This window comes from Bos javanicus, chromosome 4 (assembly GCF_032452875.1).
Source record: "Bos javanicus breed banteng chromosome 4, ARS-OSU_banteng_1.0, whole genome shotgun sequence".
Taxonomy (NCBI): Eukaryota; Metazoa; Chordata; class Mammalia; order Artiodactyla; family Bovidae; genus Bos; species Bos javanicus.
In genome coordinates, this window is record NC_083871.1 from 76,806,478 (window position 1) to 76,827,901 (window position 21,424).

Below are 21,424 nucleotides of genomic sequence, written 5' to 3' on the forward strand. Positions count from 1 at the left end.
ACACTCACTGCCTGGGGACCCGCCTGGCCGCTCAGAACCAGCCTGGCATGCACCCCCACCACTCATGTGCACACAGGCTAAGGGCGCCATTAAAACCAACACAACTTCCCCAATTTCACCGTGAGTCAAGAGGCGCTGAATAGAATTGGAAACCAGGAGCTCGGAACGGACAGGAACAGGGTGAATCCTCGTCCTGCCGCTCAGGACTGTGTGACTTTGTCCACGTCTGTAGCCTCTCTGAGCCTCAGATTCTTCACCAACAATGTGGGGAGCATGGCCACACCTCCCCCTGCCGACTGTTTGGAGGTGGGCAGGGTGAAGCCCAGGTAAGATGCTCCGTCACCTACCGAGCTAGACGTGGGTCTTAGTCATGATGGTTTCCTTAGTTTGTGGTCACATGAAAAGTCCACCGGAGATGTAGTTTAACTGCACAGAGGAGTGATCTACCATTTCCCTGTGGTTATTAGTGTAGAACAAACTGAATCTAGGGAAGTACAGGGATTTCACAAAGGAATGAAGGATTATATTAATAACTACATGGACAGTCATTATTTGTGGCTGAAGAATAGGAGCCATCTGTAATCACAAGAGATCCGGGGCTTCCCCAGCCAATTGTGGCCCATTCCCTAGAAGACCATCTGTCCATTGTTTTCTCCTTCAGCCCAGAGATTGAAGCCAGACCTCCAAGTGGCTCCCCAGGTACAGGGAGGTGGGGGTGCCCTGCCAGCTCCTTCCTCCAGAACTCCTGAACCAACAGCCACCCACCTGCAGCTCTCCCCACAGGCCTCCACATATACCAAAACCCAAACACAACAAAAATAAAACCACCACACAGATGACAGGAAGTGGAATCAGGCTGGGGTCTTGATGCCCTGAACTTTATACTGATACTGGAGAGAGATTCTTTTAGGAAAAAAAAAAAAAGAAGGGAGGGAGGGAGGAAGCCTCCTTACTCTCTAGTAGTTGCTGGAGATGGAGGCTTGGGTTCCACCTGGATGCCAGAGGGGGTCAAGGCCCCCTTTCTGTCCACTCCTCCCGGCCCCCTGCTTCCAGGCTCGGGACCTCTAGGGGCAAGCAGGGACGGCTTCACCTGATGCCCTGGGGGGCAGTCATCTGTCTGTATTCCTAGTTATTCCTGTATTCCTGTAGTCTGTATTCCTGTATTCCTAGTTTGTTTCTTATATGAATCCATCCTGATTCCAGGAACAAATAACTGATTCTAATTTTGCTTATGCCACGCCATGCAAACACACACGCGTGTGCACGCGCACACACACACACACACAGATTCAGATTAAGTTAGGCCTCTGGCAAAAAAGTTATCTTTGATCTTAGTGAACACATGTGTTATACTTTCAGGAAAATTAAGGAATATGAATGTCTGAGTTGTTACCATGAGGTCAAGCTGTTTAGGGAGGTCCAGCCCCAAATGGGGTACCTGAAATTGGGCTTGTTAATTTCATGAGCTGAACAAAGAAGACAGACTTCCTCTCACCATCACAGGACCTGCCTCCCACCCATGTGAGCACAGACGGAAGGACAGAGCACAGACCAAAGGAAAAACCGCTGAATCCTTTCCAAAGCTTCCCGGGGCTTCCTGGAAGTGAGAAGTCCCCAGGAGCTCCCCTGTATGCCCACAGTCTGGGGTGTGCCCCTGACCTGAGAGGGAAATATAGATTGGGTCCCAGCCTCTGGGGCTGAGCCCATGGTCCACAGCTGGTATGACTGACCACCCTGCGGGGCATGCCTGCCTGGCCCCAGCCACTCAGCTGTCCCCTGCATCCCACTCACCCTCCCACACTGTCTCCTTGGCACCAGGCTCCCAGCCATCAGTTCACAGAGAATCAAGGATGCCCTCCCTGCTTTTGAGGGTGGGAAACAGCTGCCTGGTAGCACTCCCCAGGTGCCACCTATGCAGGTACACTAGCCCCAATCTCCTGAAACCTCTGGGAAAAGTCACAATTCCACTCCCCCCACAGCACACAAGGCCAACCCTCGGGCACCTGGCCTGGTCTCTGCTCACAACAGACCAAGAGATGTCATCGGACCCTGGGCACTGTGTCAGCGAACTTCCTAGGGTAAAACCCATCTCTGTCTCCCAACTCAAGGTGGAGGCCTGAGCCATTACAGCTAGCCTCCAAACACCCAGGCCTAGGGCCCCCTGTCCGGCCTGCTGACCTCCAGACCTGGCAGCACAGCCCCCGGTGGACCTGGAATCTGACTTAGACCCACTCCCAGCCTAAGGTTCTGTGAAGGCAGATGCAAACCCAGGAGGCTGCATGAAGAGCTGTCACATCTTTCATCGTTCACAATGGAACCGGGAATGTTACATGATAATCTAGGAAGGCTAATGCACACTTGCAACTTTCAAAGCAAACTGCAGCTGGCGAGGGGGACATCCGGGCCCTTGGACACGGTCGTGTCCTCCAACTGCCACCAGCCACAGTCCACCTCTCATTTAAATATTTCACCAAAGCAAATATTTTGAAACCAATTGCCTCTACGAAGTTTAGATTTGGGGGTTTTGTTTTGTTTTGTTAATTGAAGCCATTACAAAACCAGGGCACGTCAGTTTTCTGGGTGGGGGCTAGTTATACACAATCGACGGGCCTGCACACTTCAGAATGACAAGTGTGACAGCAGGTCTGTGGTCCCCTGTAAGGGAACTGCTTGATGCAGGGCATATCATGGGAACACGCATTTCCTATGTGCGTGATGGATGTACACTTAGGCAGCGTTTGCCTTATGAGTCAGGCATTTTGTCCCCAGCAGGACCTGCCACATAGGGAGAAACCTCCAGGATCCCAGACTCAGGGAATCACAGACACGCCATGTGGAAGGGCGGACACACCCTGGAAATGAGACAGGTCCGCCTGCCAGGGAGAAAACCTAAACACAGCTGCCAGGCCAACCCAGCTCTTCCTTCCTGAGCGGCAGGCGAAAGCAAGGATTCAAATATTATATCCAGGTGGCTGCTGGGACAATGGTATCAGATGGAAAGCAAGGAAGGCTGGCTGGACCCTGCCCAAGCCTGCACATCGGCCAGGGATTGGGGGTATCAGCGCCCCACAGTGCCCTTCGGTTTGGGGAAACGTACACATGGCCTGTCTCTGACACCAATCTGCTTTGGACCAGACCTGTCTCTACAGTTTGGAGTTAGAGTTATTGCTTCGAGTGACAGAAAGGATCGGAAGCCCTGGTGGCTCTGGAGTCTGATAAACATGGCAGGCTCACGGCGGCTGGGTCTGGGGGCAGGCGTCCACCCTGTAGGACACAGACCTCCGAGTGGACCGGCCCAGGGTTGGGGGCCGTGGAAGCGTTCGGAAGTTCAGGGCTGTGTTCTAATCTACTGAGGTCAGGCACAAGAGGCATGCAAGGGTCTTGAAAGGACACAAGGACGGGGTCATTCCAAAGGGTAGCAGCCAGGCCAAGCAGGGGGATGCATTAGGGACCTCACGCATAGGCTAAAGTGTGCTGTTCACACCGGGAGTTGGGCTTGCCTTCATTTTGGTCAGAAGGGAGCAGGCAGCACCTTACCCAGTGCACTATTTACAGAGCATCTTAAAATAAATAATTTAGAGAGAATCCTACTCGGGAGGCTCTAACATTTGTACATGATTATTGTACAAGGTTGAAAATAAATAAGGCAATATCATACAGTCTTATCACAAATAAAAAGGAAATTGTTGACCAAACCCCAAGGAACGTTATGGCTGAACACGGCCCCTGTGCCCACAGGAAGCAGGTAGGGTTTGGAGCTGCTGATGATGAAGGTGGTTCTGCTCATCGAAGGGGAGACCTCGCCGTTTCAGAACAGCTGAGGCCCCGATGGCTTCCCGAGGTGGCGGTGACGGGGGGCCACGCGTTCCGTGGCTTTGCCAACCCACGTGGGGATCCCGCGGCTCTGTGGACCCAAGGTCCCAGCACAGCAAGGCTGGGATCTCACCCCAGGCTCAGCGTCCATTTCGCTCAAGTCGATGTGAATTCAGAGCCCGTGGCTGTGGGAGCAACGACTGCTTCCTCACTGGCTGATGGCTGGGCCATCCTCACCTTCGACCAACTGCAGCCCCTCATCTTTAAACAGAAACCTCATGCTCAGAATATTCCTGACTGCCTACCTGCCTCATCCACTTCTAAGGGGCCATGTGATCACATTGGTCACACTGAGTTAACTCACGTGGCCCAGGATCCTCTCTGCAGCTTACAGCCTGCACCCTGAATGGAGCGCCCCCTTTGCTGGGTGACAGAGCATATTCGCAGTGTCATGCTCCAACATGCCGTCCACCTCCTCCCACCATGCCCTGGGGTGGAAGCTCGGCCATGGTGAGCAGATGGGCAGCAGGACCCTGGACAGCATCTCAGCCCCACGGCTTGGCACAGATGTGCACACCTGCAGAAGCCATGTGCTCTGGAGACGACTTGGTTCTGCCCTGTCTGTAGGAGGCGGGTGACCACTCAGCCAGGGTGCATCTGAGGAAAGACTGTCCACCTGCCCACCTCTGTCACTGGCCCATCCACACTGGCTAAGTGGCCGACTCTGCTGGCTACTCGCCCCCACAGTCACAAGACACATGCCCAAAATGGGGGGAGCCCAGAGGACATGGGGTTCAGTCCAAAGTGAGCCCCTGTTCCAATATAGCAAAGTCAGAACCCCCAGGGAGGGAGTAGAGCCCTTGGAGACCAGAGAAGAGAGGGACACCCAGGCTGCTGACTCTGCCAAGCAGGGCTCCCCTGAAACCACAGGACCTCCCCCAGATGCTGTCAAAGCTCTAGGTCTCAGATGGACATCCCCCCCACATTGACTTGCCTGCCCAGAACCTTCCCTCCAGTTTCAAGCTGCCCTCCTCCCTGCGGTCAAAAGTCAAGGTCTCCACGTCCAGCTATTTCTAGACAGTTCCTTCCTACTGGCCCTCCTGCACCCCTGCCCCCTGTAACAGCATATTCCAGCATGGTCATGCTCCTCATCTCCATGGCAACCACAGAGATACACTGGTAGGAGATTCCCAGACTTGCACAGAATTATTTGCAGTCACTTTCCCCGCAAATTAGAGCAGGGACATCTAAACTGACAGCCATGAATGCCAAAACTCCACATCCAGGGGACCGGTTCTGCTGGAGGAACACCGTCCATCCAGGAAGAAGCTTTCTCATGCTTGTGAGGTTCACTTATCTTCAAAGTCAACAAAGCCTTGCACTGCTGTTCAGCATACAGGAACCCAAGGTGCCACGGTAGAGAGGTAAGAAATGACACCAACCACCTTCTCTCCTTTGAACAAACAGTGGCGTGGGCAGAAAAGGGAATGTCCAGGTTTCACAGGAGCTGATGCACTCAGGTGGGGCAGGTGGAGAACGCAGAGGCAGAACATGAACTATGCTGGTCACAGAGATGTGGCTGCAGGGCCCCCAGGAATTCCAGAAGACCCATCTCTGACTCTCAGCGAAAACTCAATCTGAAGAAAGCCAGTGGCCACCACCACACATGCAGTGGGACAGGGGCTTCTCAATTCTTCCCAAACCATCCCCTAAGGCCTGTACAGCTCTGCCCTGCTGAGAGAGTCCTGACTCCCACTCCGGGCTCTGCAGGCCACTGCCCAGGGCTGGAGCTGCCCCCATGGGACCCACACTGCTGGGCTGACGCTGATCCATCTCAGGGCACAAGGTGGGCGCCCCAGTCACTGTCAGCCAGACCTCTGAGGCTCTCACTGTAGCCTATGGCCCTGGAGAATGTCCTGAAGGTCCTGACACCTGGAGCTGACCCAGCCAACCTCCTTCTGCCACTGAGGTGAGGACAAAGCAAACACAGTCGCCGCTAAAACCTCGGTGTCCGTGCGGTCAGGGTTCGCCCCTCACCCGACTCACTGCTGGACTCACTGCCCAGCTGCTTCAAGTCATGCCTGGACTGTGCCCCTTCCCCAGCCCAGTCACCGGCTCCCAGCCCTGCTCTGCTGGCTGGGCTGGTCCCTGGGGGAGCCCCAAAGACCCCCAATACCTCAAGCATTTGTGCCCTGTGCCCCAAGCGGCTGGCATGGGCTCCACTAAGCCTCCTTCCCAGAGGCTCCAGGGGGCAGGTGTTGGCCTGGGGGGCCTGGGGCAAGCCCCGAGCCCTGCAGAGCCCCTGGCCCAGCTCCAACTGGGGGGCCGGCTGCAGGAGGTACCGGGGGGTGACCCGCAGCCAGTCTGGTCTGGAGGCCAGCTCTTCCGAAAGGATACATTTTCCGCTCTGAGTTCAGGGACCTGGTTTGGGAGCCATTTCCATCGGTCCTGCCTTCGAGGAAGTATGTCAGCATCTCACCCTTGCCCTTGACACTGACTTTGCCTCGGCACACGAAGCGGTAGGAACCCCGCCGCAGCAGCCGGTGAACTTCCTCTGTGACCTGCAGAGGGGAACGGCGGTCAACAGGGAGCCCACGGGAGGGTCCCTCCTCCCCCAGCACTGCCCACCCCAGCTCTGCCTGGAGGCTGAGTCATGCTCCTCCCATGGTCACTCTGGTCTCTCTGTGAGAAGGACGTGATCATGCAAAGAGCACGGGACTCAGAGGGGCCTTAACGGGGCCCTGGACAAACAGGAGATGACAGCACTCACCATGAGGAGTACCGAGAGTGGACGAGCAGACTGGACGGGCCCACAAGGACCCAGCCTCAAGGACTGGCATGTGAGCTCTGTGGTCACCCCCGAGCCAGATGCCTGGACACCAAGCTCCAACTGAGGGCCGGAGCTACATGGCCTTACGCGGTTCCCCAACAGGCTCAGTGCACCCCAAAGTCCTTCGTGGAACTGAGCCACAGACTAGCCGGTTACACAGGGCAGACGCTATTGTCAGAAAGGTCACCTCTCAGATGAGGCCTCTGAGATGCAAGGTGGCAAAACGTACGGTGATAAAAGTCTCTTTCCTTTCACACTGAACCCACCATTCATCCATTCAAAAAGATCTGCACTCCCTAGAACCCTGACGTCCAGCTCAAGCCCAAATATACACACTGACAAAACCCTCTGAGTCTTATCCTTATGGTGAGCTCCCTCCTTTCTTGCCTTATGAAGAATAGGAGGCAATGAAATTCCCAGATCATAGCACAAAGAATTGCTGGAGGTAAAGGTAATCCGCCACTACACACAGTAAAGTTAAAAATGAAGGTTTTAGGTTGGGATGGGCCTGGGTGTCCTTCCAGGTTGCCTGGGAGCTCCAGCCACCCCTGTCCTCTGCATCCCTCCACCTTGAGATTAGAGCCAGGAAGTCCCAGGCTGTGAGTCGGGGCTGTGCATGATGTTGCCGAAGTGGGTCCCAGAGAGGGTCCAGGTCAGGGGCTCAGAGACACAAGGTCCCCAAGAGGCTGAGAGGGCATCCGCAGGAAGTCTGATTTTTAACCATCATCAGGAGAATCCCTATATTTCCCAAGAGGCTGACTAGGAACTCTCCCTAGAGTTCTCTGTGAGGCCTGGCCAGCATCAGGGATGGGGGGACACCTGCTCTGCAGCCACGTCAACCTCACTCTGTCTAAGAGACAGTGCTGGACCCCATAGAGGAATTCCAGGGAAGTACCTGCTTGATCCCCAAGCAGATGGCTGAGGTGGAACCTGGGAATCGTCACAGGTGCCTGCCTGAGAGTTAGTGCCCAATGAACGGGGGCGGGGCCCCAGGAACTGAAGGTGCATGATGCGGGACAGCCCCAAGCCGCAATCTTCTCACTGAACTGCAGCCTGCAGGATCGCACCCCAGTGTCTCTCTCAAACCCTAGGGTGAATGCACGGGTCTCTGGAGGACCAAGTGAGAAGCTGTGATAAAGTTAAAGGACCAGCATTAACTGGCTGCAAGGTGGTGATTGCTGGGTGTGCAATGCTCAGAGGCCGCCTCGAGGCCCGACCACAGCAGGAGGGCTTGGCCCTGCTCACCCAGCACTACGTTCTCTGCCACTGTCTTTCAAATCTTCAGTGCCGGCTGGAGTCATGGCACCAAGTCTCGTCCCCCATGAGCCACCCACAGGTTCTCAGGTCAGGTGGCCCCACTGCACTCACCTTTCAAAAGGCAAGGAAGCCCCTTCTCAGTTCTAGGGAGCTGTCACTACTCCCAACTAACTGTCCCCTGCCACTCATCACCCCAACTCTGCTCCTGACCACAGAGGGGTCACCCCACCCCCCGCCGCCGAAGCCGCAGACACATTAAGCCACATGGTTCAGTGGCCCCACCCAGAAAAGGCAGACAGGGACAGGAGGACGCAGGCTGCTGGACTGGGTGGCCACCCCAACACGACCCTTGCTCCTCCCACAGCAGTCTCCCACCGCCAGGATGGACACCTGGGCCCTGGGGACTTCTGAGTGAACTGACCTGGATCCTGCCCTGGACGCCGGTACTGTCCATCCGACTGGCCACATTGACCGTGTTCCCCCAAATGTCATACTGCGGCCTGCGAGCCCCGATCACTCCAGCCACCACGGGGCCAACATTGATGCCTGGAAAACAGCCACGGCGTGGTGTCAGTGCAGAGGCTTCCCAGGGGAGGAGCTGCCCCTCATGAAGTCACGGCTTACGGGGTCATCGAGCAACACTCCTCCCCAAAGCAAGGACCCTACAGCATTGCCGAGGGGCAGCTCTCCACTTGCATCCCACACCATTAGCCAGCGGTCCCCACCACAAGAAGTCCCATTTCCTGGAAGCGCGACCTCATGCTGAGTCCTGCTGCTAAGAAAGCTAAGCTTTCAGTCTGCAGGTGTGTTCCCACACCCAGCTCCCTCTTCCAGAAAGGGCAGTAGCTCCTGTTTCCCCAGATGGGATCCCTCTGTTCTTTCTGGTGTGGGGCCCAGAACTAAGTATTTGAGGATGCTCTAAAGAGAGTGAGGCCCCTTTCTCTTTATGCGGTCAGGGTCTAACTGGCCTGGACAGTAACACAGGCCCATGTGCCCCAAATCTCCCCAGATCTGAGCTGATGGCACATCACTCCTTCTGACTCTGTAGTCTGCATCAATTTTTCTGAGCTTACCCAAGCATATTAATAGCCTTTCAGACACTGACCCAGTCAGGCCCCTGAAGCCTGGGTAGCAGGTGCTTGGCATCTTCAGGAGGAAGCGGAGGCAGAACAGGCTGAACTGAGCCGGGAGGCTCAGGCTCAGTGGATGTGGGGACCCAGGGAGAAGCCCCAAAAGGGACACTTCCAGATGGCTGGGGGAACCTGGGGAGCCCCCCTCTACCGCCCTGGAGGCCCTAATCCATGTGGGTGAGGCTGAGCCAGGATCCAGCCTCCTGTATGACCAGCCACCCAGGCACGGAGGTCCAACTGGCCTGTGGGTCCTCAATAGGAGAGTAAGAAACAGAATCTCCCTGATGGACCCTTGGATCTGTTTCCTGTCACATCCGTTCATCTACGCATCTGAGCCCGTGGCCCTGGACGAGAACTGAACCCTGCAGGTGAGGCACAGAGGGCGCCCTGCTCCCACCTCCAGCACATCCCGTGGGCCGGGCACCAGGCTAGGTCAGCTCTCGTGTTTAAGCTCATCAGAACTTCCCCCGCCCTGGTGGACACTGGCTACCACCCCTCAAAACCACTCAAACTCAGCTCTAAGTTCTGTTTTTAAGGTCACTAAACGTTTAAAATAAATGTCCAGTTTAACTGTATCATAGACTAAGGGGTAAGGGTGGGGAGAAAGAGGGGAGGGAGGAACAGACAGAGGAAGGAAGGGAGGGAGGGAGGGAGAAATCTCTAGTTTAACTATATCCTCAACTAATACAATTTTTTCTGCTAAACCTATCTACCCGGGGGGGAAAAAATTAATTTAAGACTAAAAAAAAAAAGAAACCCTATAGTTTGGAAAGAGCTAGAGAGGAGCTCAGATCCCAGCTGGTTTTCCTCCTCACTCACAGGCAAGGGACAGGAGCCCAGGAGGACCGAGGGCCCAGCCTGAGCCTACACCGCTGGGCTCCTGCACAGCGTATGAGATACCCAGGCCTGCCGACAGGAAGCGGGGCATCTTCCTCCAGGTAAGTGTGGGCTCAGAGATATATCTGAGAGTCTCTAGGACAATCAAGATTTCCCCTGTGTTGTGTGAGCTGGACAGTGATTCTTCCAGGCTCTAAGTCATGGATACCCAGTGTTCCCTGCATCCCTGGCACTCCTCTGGGTGGCGCCATCCTCCTTCCTGTGAGATAAGGGAGTCTGGACCAGTGACCCCTGCTCGTGAGGAAAGGCCCAAGCCACAGGCTCCCAGGGCAGTAGAGAAAGGGTGAGCTGGCCCAAGTGATGGGATAGCTTGCCGCCACATACCAACACGGAGCACAAAGTCGTTATAAGACTGGTAGTTGATCTCATCCAGGACATCAAACATCTCGATGGCAAAATCTGCCAACGTGCTGAGGTGGGAGGAGATGCACTTCTTAGCCTGGACGTGAGCACACACAGGTTATTACATTTGAGGGGTGTAAGGGCAAAGAGGACAGGGACACTCAGCCAGTGACCTGCAGAGGTGAGGGGACTACCCTGTACCCCCTCATGGGATGAGGGGCTTGATCCCCATGTCAATAGCTGGCTGGGGCTGGAGGCTGGCTGGGTGGTTCTCATCAGGGATTGAGTGGCACCCTACAGCTGCCCTAGTGTGTATTTATCATCCCATTCTACAGGTAGGAGACTGAAACAGAGGTAGAATAGTATTGCTCAAGGCTTACAGCTCCTGAGAGCAGAGGCTGATGCCACTGGAACCTAAGCAGAGCCCTTCTGCAGGAATGGGCTGGTGGGATGGGAGAGGACCCTGTTGTGGGAAACCAAGTGTCCCACTGCTCAGACAATGCTGCCACTGGCCCACTGTAAACAAACAAAGCAAGGTGAGCACAGTGGATGGTCAGCATTCACACAGCAGAGAGCAAATCCAACCCTCCTTCCTCACACTGAGACTCTCTTTCATTGTGTTGTATCTCCTTGGATACAAATCAGGTGGTTTGCAAAGATTTTCTCCAAGTCTATGGATTGTCTTTTCATTATAGTATTTTCCACAAGTTGAATTTTAAAATTTTAATCAAGTCCAACCTAACAGTGTTTTCTTTCACAGATCATGCTTTTTGTACCGCATCTAAAAACTCATCGCCAAACCCAAGGTTACCTAGGTTTTCTCCCATGTTATCTTCTAGATGTCTTATAGTGTTGCATTTTACATACAGGCCTATGATACATTTTGAGTTAGTTTTTGTGAAGAATATAAGGTCTGTGCCTGGATTCATTTTACAAATATAGATAGCCAGATATCCAATTTTTTATAGCACCATTTGTTGAAGACTATCTTTGATCCATTTGTCAAAGATCAGTTGATTATATTTATGCGGATCTATTCCTGGGCTCTCTATTCTGTTCCACTGGTTTATTTCACTACTCTTTTGCCAAAACCATACTGTATTGATTACTGCAGCTCTATAGAAATTTTTTAATATTACTTCTTTATCTGGCTGTGCTGACTCTTAGCTGCAGGATGCGAAATCTTTGATCTTTGTTGAATCATGCAGGATCTTTATTTTAGTTGGAGTATGTGAAATCTTAGTTGCAGCATGTGAGATGTAGTTCCCTGATCAGGGATCAAACCTGGGTCCCCTGCATTGGGAGCCAGGAGTGTTAGCCACTGGGCCACCAGGGAAATTCCATAAATCTTGGCGTCCGACAGTGTCAGTCCTCTAATTTCGTCCTGCTTCTGCTATGCTGTGTTGACTACCCTCAGTCTTTTGTCTTTCCATGCAAACTTAGGATCAGTTGGTCAATATCACAAAATAACCTCCTATACTTTGATCAGGATTGCACTGTCTACAGATCAAGTGAGAATAACTGACATCTTAATGATATTGAGTCTTTCTATGCAGAAACACTGAGTAGTTTTTGACTGATTTAGATCTTCAATCTCTTTAATCAGACTTTTATAGTTTTCCTCCTAGAGATATTATATATATATATTTAATTTCTACCTAATATTTAATTTTGGGGTGCTAATGTAAATGGCATTGTATTTGTTATTTTAAATTCCCCTTGTTCATTGTTGGTATAAAAGAAAGCAACTGACTTTTATACCCTCTTCCAACAACACAAGAGAAGACTCTACATATGGACATCACCAGATGGCCAACACCAAAATCAGACTGATTATATTCTTTGCAGCCAAAAATGGAGAAGCTCTATACAGTCAGCAAAAACAAGACCAGGAGCTGACTGTGGCTCAGATCATGAACTCCTTATTGCCAAATTCAGACTTAAATTGAAGAAAGTGGGGAAAACCACTAGACCATTCAGGTATGACCTAAATCAAATACCTTATGTTTATACAGCAGAAGTGACAAGTAGATTTAAGGGACTAGATCTGACAGACAGAGTCTCTGATGAACTATGGACAGAGGTTCATGACACTGTACAGGGGACAGGGATCAAGACCATCCCCAGGAAAAAGGAATGCAAAAAAGCAAAATGGCTGTCTAAGGAGGCTTTACAAATAGTTGTGAAAAGAAGAGAAGCCAAAATCAAAGGAGAAAAGGAAAGATATACCCATTTGAATGCAGAGTTCCAAAGAATAGCAAGGAGAGATAAGAAAGCCTTCCTCAGTGATCAGTGAAAAGAAATAGTGGAAAATAATAGAATGGGGAAGACTAGAATCTCTTCAAAAAAAAATTAGAGATACCAAGGGAACATTTCATGCAAAGATGGGCTCAATAAGGGATAGAAATGGTATGGATCTAACAGAAGCAGAAGATATTAAGAAGAGGTGGCAAGAATACAAAGAAGAACTGTACAAAAAAAGATCTTCAAGATCCAAATAATCACGATGGTGTGATCACTCACCTAGAGCAAGACATCCTGGAATGTGAAGTCAAGTGGGCCTTAGGAAGCATCACTACGAACAAAGCTAGTGGAGGTGATGGGATTCCTGCTGAGCTATTTCAATCCTAACAGACAATGCTGTGAAAGTGCTGCACTCAACATGCCAGCAAATTTGGAAAATTCAGCAGTGGCCACAGGACTGGAAAAGGTCAGTTTTCATTCCAATCCCAAAGAAAGGCAATGCCAAAGAGTGCTCAAACTACCACACAATTGCACTCATCTCACACGCTAGAGTAAAGTAATGCTCAAAATTCTCCAAGCCAGGCTTCAGCAATACATGAACCGTGAACTTCCAGATGTTCAAGCTGGTTTTAGAAAAAGCAGAGGAACCAGAGATCAAATTGCCAACATCAACCAGACCATTGAAAAAGCAAGAGAGTTCCAGAAAAACATCTATTTCTGCTGTATGGAGTATGCCAAAGCCTTTGACTGTGTGGATCACAATAAACTGTGGAAAATTCTGATAGAGATGGGAATATCAGACCACCTGACCTGCCTCTTGAGAAATGTGTATGCAGGTCAGGAAGTAACAGTTAGAACGGGACATGGAAGAACAGACTGATTCCAAATAGGATAAGGACTACGTCAAGGCTGTATACTGTCACCCTGCTTATTTAACTTATATGCAGAGTTCAGTTCAGTTCAGTTCAGTCACTCAGTCATGTCCGACTCTTTGCGACCCCATGAATCGCAGCATGCCAGGCCTCCCTGTCCATCACCAACTCCTGGAGTTCACTCAGACTCACGTCCATCGAGTCAGTGATGCCATCCTGCCATCTCATCCTTGTCGTCCCCTTCTCGTCATGCCCCCAATCCCTCCCAGCATCAGAGTCTTTTACAATGAGTCAACTCTTCGCATGAGGTGGCCAAAGTACTGGAGTTTCAGCTTTAGCATCATTCCTTCCAAAGAAATCCCAGGGCTGATCTCCTTCAGAATGGACTGGTTGGATCTCCTTGCAGTCCAAGGGACTCTCAAGAGTCTTCTCCAACACCACAGTTGAAAAGCATCAATTCTTCGGCACTCAGGCTTCTTCACAGTCCAACTCTCACATCCATACATGACCACAGGAAAAACCATAGCCTTGACTAGACAGACCCTTTGTTGGCAAAGTAATGTCTCTGCTTTTGAATATGCTATCTAGGTTGGTCATAACTTTCCTTCCAAGGAGTAAGCATCTTTTAATTTCATGGCTGCAGTCACCATCTGCAGTGATTTTGGAGCCCCCAAAAAGTCTGACACTGTTTCCACTGTTTCCCCATCTATTTCCCATGAAGTGATGGGACTGGATGCCATGATCTTCGTTTTCTGAATGTTGAGCTTTAAGCCAACTTTTTCACTCTCCTCTTTCACTTTCATCAAGAGGCTTTTTAGTTCCTCTTCACTCTCTGCCATAAGGGTGGTGTTATCTGCATATCTGAGGTTATTGATATTTCTGCCGGCAATCTTGATTCCAGCTTGTGCAGAGTACATCATGAGAAATGCTGGGCTGGAAGAAGCAGAAGCTGGAATCAAGATTGCCGGGAGAAATATCAATAACCTCTGATATGCAGATAACACCACCCTTATGGAAGAAGAACTAAAGAGCCTCTTGATGAAAGTGAAAGAGGAGAGTGAAAAGTTGGCTTAAAGCTCAACATTCAGAAAACGAAGATCATGGCATCCAGTCCCATCACTTCATGGGAAATAGATGGGGAAACAGTGGAAACAGTGGCTGACTTTATTTTGGGGGGCTCCAAAGTCACTGCTGATGGTGACTGCAGCCATGAAATTAAGAGACGCTTACTCCTTGGAAGGAAAATTATGACCAACCTAGACAGCATATTAAAAAGCAGAGACATTACTTTGTCAACAAAGGTCCATCTAGTCAAGGCTATGGTTTTTTCAGTAGTCATGTATGGATCTGAGTGTTGGACTATAAGAAAGCTGAGCACCAAAGAATTGATGCTTTTGAACTGTGGTGTTGGAGAAGACTCTTGAGAGTCCCTTGGACTGCAAGGAGATCCAACCAGTCCATCCTAAAGGAGATCAGTCTGAGTGTTCACTGGAAGGACTGATATTGAAGCTGAAACTCCAATACTTTGGCCACCTCAAGCAAAGAGCTGACTCATTTGAAAAGACCCTGATGCTGGGAAAGATTGAGGGCAGGAGGAGAAGGGGACAACAGGATGAGATGGTTGGATGGCATCACCGACTCAATGGACATGAGTTTGTGTAAACCCCGGGAGTTTGTGATGGACAGGGAGACCTGGCGTGCTGTGGTCTATGGGGTCATAAAGAGTAGGACACGACTGAGCAACTGAACTGAACTGATTTTCATTTTTATTTAGTTCGAAATATTTTCAACTTCTCTTGAGATTTCTCATGTGTCCTTTGTATCATTTACAAGTGTATTGTTTCATCTCCAAATATTTTGTAATGTTCCAGTTATTTCCTGGTAATTGATTCTCCTAGCAAAGGTTTCCTTGGTAGCCCAGTGGTAAAGAATCTGCCTGCCAATGCAGGAGACACAAGGGATGTGGGTTCAACATATGGGTTGGGAAGATCCCCTGAAGAAGGAAATGTCAACCCACCCTAGTATTCTTGCCTGGGAAATCCCATGGAGAAACGATCCTGGCAGGCTACAGTCCATGGGGTCACAAAAGAGTTGGGCAAGACTTAGCGACTAAACAACAACAGTAGATTTCTACTTTAATCACATTCTAGTCTGAGAATATAGTGTACATTATTTCAATTCTTTAAAAATTTTTAAGCTTGTTTAATGGCCTAGAATGTGATCTATCTTGGTAAATGTCCCATGTGAGCTTTAAAATAAGTATATTCTGCTGTTTTTCAATAAAGTAGTCTATAGATAGCAATTACATCCAGGTGACTGATGATGTTGTTCAGTTCAGTTCTCTTTACAGATTTCCAGCCAACTGGATCTACCAATTAGCAACAGCATGGGACTGAAGTCTCCAACTATAATAATGAGTTCATCTACTTCTCCTTGCAGTTCTATCAGTTTTTGCCTCCTGTTGTTAAGTACATAAATATCAAAGATTTCTATGTATGCTTGGAGAATTAACTTCTTTATCATTCTGTAATGTACCCCTTCATCCTTGATAGTTTTCCTTGATCTGAAATTTGCTTTGTCTAAAATTAAGACAGTTACTTGAAATTTTAACAGGGCTAGCATGGTATCTCTTTCTACATCCTTTTATTTTCAATGTATCTGTGGCTTTATATTTAAAGTGTACTTCTTGCAGAAAACCTAGTTGGGTCTGAATTTTAGCAACTCTGTCAGTTTCTGCTTTTTAATTGATGTATTTAGACCTCTCACGTTAAAGGTGACTGCTGATTCAGTTAGCATCTACCATATGTATAATTGCTTTCTATTCATGGATTTTTCTCTTTTTTTACATCTTCCTCTCTTTTTCCTGTCTTTTTATAGGGTCAGTCTGGGGAGATGAACACTCAGTAGTGCCATTTGCCAGGATAGCAGTGGGGGGATGGTGGGGGGTGAGGAGGCAGGGCCGGAGGAAGTTTCTTTGTTCAGCCTTCTGCACTGATTTTTCACAGAAGGCTGTGACTACAGAGAACTGGCCACTGACAAAACAGCCTTCAGGCTGCTCCCTAATCCAATGCAGAGGAAAAACTGAGGCCCACAGCAGGGAGCCTGCCCATGGAAACCTGGGCAGCTGGGGACAGAGCCAGGACCCAGTCCCTGAACAGGGCACACCTCTCAGTCCACACTCACCTTGGTCCCAGCAGTGGGCGCCAGCCCCACAGCAGCCATGTACGTGCTCCCAATGGTCTTGATCTTCTCTAGGTCCTTGTAAAAGTCTTTGTCCATGAGCTTTGTTTGAAACACAAAACTGTTAAATGTGACATAACATTTTAGACAAGTCACAGCAGTGTACAGCCGCCGGAAGCAAGCACAGAGCAGATAGGTGCATTCTGGAAAGCAATGTGTCTTCTTCATACAGGCACAAGACAAGTTCTGGGATTGAACTGAGAAATGCAGGCCTCAGGGCCTCTAACAAAGGCATTTAAAAGAGGCACCAAGGAAGAACCATGCAGAACACACCCCCATCCTCCAGCAGCTGACCTCACGACCACCCAGGAGGAGGACAGGCCCCAGGGAGGGAAGCAGGCACAGACTGGAGGCCTGCTGTGGACAGTGCAAAGATACCTGCCCGCCCATCCTGCAGGTGAGGCTGCCCACCTGAGCTTGGCATTCACAAGGAAGAGCACAGGTACCACCACTCACCCTCCCCGTCTTAAGGCAAAGTTTCTTCCTCAAATGTCACGATCAGCTGGCATTCCCAAGGAGACAAAATACATGTCTCCCCCTGGTCCCATGCCATCCGCAGAGCACATACTACATCAGTGGACACAATTCAGGACTCTGTTGGAGGGGGCACCCCAGGACACCCAGGCCCCAGGGTGTCAGGACTGCAGGGCAGCCCTTACCTCATCAAAGTCAGCGATGATCTCATTCAGAAGGCGTAGACATTCCACCCCCATGTTGTTGCCATCCAGCTCGATGTAGAAGTCATTGAAGTTGGGGATGGATGCAAACATGACCCCCACCTGCGAGTATGACTGGTAATACAGGTCCTGGGGGGTGGGGTGGTCAAAGGTTGGGTCAGGCAATGAATGGGCAGCCAGAGCAGCATTCAGGGCTGGTACTGGGGGCAGGCCCTGGAGACCAGGTCCTGAGATGTGGCTGCCAGGATGTGCTGGGACTCCCAAGCCACACCAGGAGGGGGCTCAGAGGATCTAGGATGATGGGTGGTCATTCAGCTCACAGATGGGTGCAGAGCCCCCTCAAGGAGAGGCGGATGCACCAAGGAAGGACACACTGTTTGGGGAAACAACTGGCCCTGGATGCCCCAAGTCCCAGCAAGACAAAAAGATGAGCCCCAGATCTATTTTAGGTCAAAGCTGGTCAAGCTGAGCCTGGGGGCTTGTGCCTTTAGGGCCTAAAAACCTAGCCTGAGCCTCTTTATTCTTGAGTCCGCTTTTGTAAGCCCTGCTCTGTGCTGTCCAGGTGGTTTCAGAGTTTTACTGCAGCAGGTTGTGGCCATTAGGATGTTCAGACCAACCCAGACAGCACTGAGCACAGAGCAGGGAGTGAATAGCCAGGCAGGCGGGGTGTGGTTTTGAAGGCACCTGCTGCCCAAATTCAGCCAAGAGGGGGCCACCCAGGCCTTGAGGCAGCGTTCTGCAACCTCATGTGTGACTTACTGCAGCATCCTGCCTTCCTTGTGGGGACAGTGGATGCTATGCTCTCTCCCAGGATCAAAGGGGAGGACATGCTAATTCTGAGCACCTGTCAACCCCACGTCCCAGGAGTCTTGGATCTGGCCCTGCCCTGGAGGGTGGGCAGAGGGGCCACTGCACCTCAGGGCATGCAGGCCCTAGGCTCACCATGTTGCGAGGGTTGGACATTAGGAAGTGCTGGGCAACGTGGGCTGGCAGGAGGTTGAAGAGAATCCTCTTGTTGTCCAGCTTCACTTTCTCCATGTCATCCCGCTCCTCCTCTGCCTGGGAAGGGGGTCCTCCATTAAGTCACCCAGCCACCCATTCATGCCTCCTTCCCTCACTTGACAGCCCGCCATATGACACTCCCTTACTTGACACCCCACCATGTGACAAGTTCTCACCTGGATCAGACTCTGAACCCTCTTCCAACAGGGTCTTGACTTTGGGGTGTTCATGTGTCTAGTTTTAGCAAGAACCCTGCTACGTCAGTTTAACCAGAGACCCCATCCTTGACATCTCATCACCCCAGATATCTGATCAGGTTCCTCATCTCCAACCCTCCCCAGGTGATGTTAGATCACCTTGACCTACCCTCAGCATGAATCCTGTTAGGTCAGTTCGGCCAGAACATACCTCACCCCAGATGTCTCCTCTTAATAATTTTCCATCCACCATCCGCCACCCTGCTCCTTGACTATAAACCCCCACTTGCCCATGCTATATTTAAGGTGAAGCTTCATCTCTCTCCCCCACTGCAGTGGTTCCTACACCTAACACAATGCTCCTGAATAATGTCTGCCCTACCGTCTTTAACAAGAGTTCTGAATCTACACCTTTAACACATTCTTCTCTGTAATCATCCAAACTAAACACCAAGTGCACCGATGGTCTATACCAGGTTCATCTCCATGGTCCCACCAAGAAGAGGAACTAAATCAACATCAGGGGCCCCGAGGATCCATGAAATTCTGGACCAGTCATCACCCAGATAAGCTGGAACTTTCAAAGGCCAGTGAGGGGCTCAGCCCCCATTTCCAGGCTGAGAAGCCCCACCATCTGCCATCCGCAAACTGGAGGCCCAGGAGATCTGGTGCTGTAACTCCTGGAGGTCTGAGACCTAGGAGGGCTGAGGGTGGAGATGTCCCAGATGGTGCAGTCAGGAAAGAGGGGCCCCATTTCTCTCTTCCTCGACCTTTCTGTTCTATTCAGGCCTCCTTCAATGGATGGATGAAGCTCACCCACATTAGGAAGGAGAATCTGTTCTACTGAGCCCAGATTCAAATGCTAATCTTATCTAGAAATACCCTCCCAGACCAACCCAGAATAATATATGGGCAAATAACTGGACACCTCATGATCCAGCCAAGCTGACACATAAATTAACCATCATGATGTCCTCTTCCAAAACCCTCCTGTGCTGTCTCACTTGCCTTCTGGGGTGTACAGGCCCCTCTTTGGGGCACCAAGGCTCTGAGAACCACCTTCTCCTGGAGAAGCACAGAGAGGGAAAGGACCTTTCCAAAGCACACAAAGTGAGAAGAACTTAATCTCTAACTCCGGGGCAGTCTCACTTGAGGAAAAGGCCCTTTGTGAGACGTCTGCACGGACAATCATCAGCTAGGCAGGGGATCAATGCTGGTGCTTGTCTCCACAGAGAGCAGGTACACTGCAGAGGGGAAGAGTGTGGAGATTCAGAGGGGACCAGGCTCGTCAGACCACATGGGGGACAGAGGAGCCCCCACCCCACTGTCAAGAGGGTGAAACACGAGAGGAGATGGGGTCAGAGGAACATCGATAAAGATGATAGCAATATCGTAAAAAGCAATGCCAGACAAAAGACAGTGGAACTGTATCTTTAACACATGGAAAATTAAAAAAAAAAAAACATCAAAAACCCATAATCCTAAACCCAGCAAAAGTATCTTTCAATCATGAAGGCAAAATGAAGAGTTTTTCAAACATACAAAAGCTGAAAGTATTCATCACCAACAGACTTGAGAGAACCATATGCCCTTGAGGCAGAAGGAAGATAACACCGGACAGAAACCTGGAAGTCCACAAAGAATGAAAAGTACCAGAAATCATAACTAAGTGGGTAAACAAAAAATATTCTTTTTCATTATAATATATCTTTAAAGTAGACTTTAATGTTTATGATGGAAATAATAATATATTTGGGGAGTTATAATATATGTACAAATAAAGTCTATGATGATGTCAATGCAAAATCCCTAGGATGGAAAAAATTGAGGTATATATTGTTATTAATATTAAGGTTCTTATATGTAAGGTAGTATAACACCACTTGAAGACAGAAAATGCTAAGTATCTATTAAAATAACACAACAAACAGTTGGAGCTAATAAAAATACAGATCAAGTAGAATAATAAAAATATTTAATTAACCCAAATAGGTAGAAAAAGAGGAAAAAGAAAACAAATAGATGGGCAGGTGTGACAAATAGGAAACAGCAACATGGAAGATTAAAATACAATTGCATCAATAATCACACTAATTGTAAATTATCTGAAGACCTCAATTGAAAGGCAGAGATTTAGGAATTAGATTAAAAGGCAAGATCCAATTGTATGTTGCTTACAAGAAATCCACTTTAAATAAAAAGATACAATAAGGGGGCACTCTCCGTCCCCCTTCTGATGTCTATGTCAGAAGCTTTCTCTTCTCACTTTAATAAAATTCTGCTATACAAAAGTTCTTGAGTGATCAAGCCTGGTCCCTGGTCCCTGGTCCCGAAGCTAAATCTTCTTATTCGGAGATCACAAATCTGACATCATTCACCATAAGCTATCTCGGGGTCTTGTCTGGGATCTTCAGGACAAAGTAAAAACACTCAGAGCTCTAGCCTCTCTGCTTTCTCAGTATGCACGTTTTCTGTTTTACTTTACTAAATCTACGGTGTGTTTGTGTGAATGAATGACACGCCCTGCACGAAGCAAGTCATGAGCCTTCCTCTGCAGTTTCCCAGTGCCTCATAATGACTAAAGGCAGCCCCAAAAAGGGGAGCCTTGTCCAGAATTTATACCAACCTGCCAATGCCGAGAGTCACCCAAGGTCCCTGCTAGGGGAGAGGCCAGAGATGGGCAAAGCATGTGGACTGAACTTTCCTTTCTCAGTCACCTTTTCCTGGTCTCTTTGACCATTTCATAATTTCGTGGGGAATCAGAACTACTAACATAATCTGTTGGATCATAGATTATGTGGACTTGTGATTCATGCCGTTACTATGTACTTTTACTCAGACCCCAAACTTGGTAGTCACGGAAGCGCCTAGCCTTGCTAGGAGCCAAAAGTTACAAAAGCATGTTTGGGAGCGAAGCGGAGCT

General features: G+C 49.8%; 1 protein-coding gene across 1 annotated transcript in view; it reads right to left on the bottom strand.

The window, feature by feature from the left end:
* Positions 1 to 21,424, bottom strand: part of ADCY1 (adenylate cyclase 1) — a 106,753-nt gene that overhangs the window by 1,832 nt on the left and 83,497 nt on the right. Inside the window, exons 15-20 of the mRNA XM_061414405.1 lie at positions 18,245 to 18,361; positions 17,285 to 17,431; positions 16,569 to 16,667; positions 10,252 to 10,366; positions 8,322 to 8,446; positions 54 to 6,374 (exon numbers count right to left, since the gene is read on the bottom strand). Of these exons, the coding sequence (XP_061270389.1) occupies positions 6,036 to 6,374; positions 8,322 to 8,446; positions 10,252 to 10,366; positions 16,569 to 16,667; positions 17,285 to 17,431; positions 18,245 to 18,361 (942 nt within the window). The 3' untranslated portion in view covers positions 54 to 6,035. The remainder of the gene's footprint in view (positions 1 to 53; positions 6,375 to 8,321; positions 8,447 to 10,251; positions 10,367 to 16,568; positions 16,668 to 17,284; positions 17,432 to 18,244; positions 18,362 to 21,424) is intronic.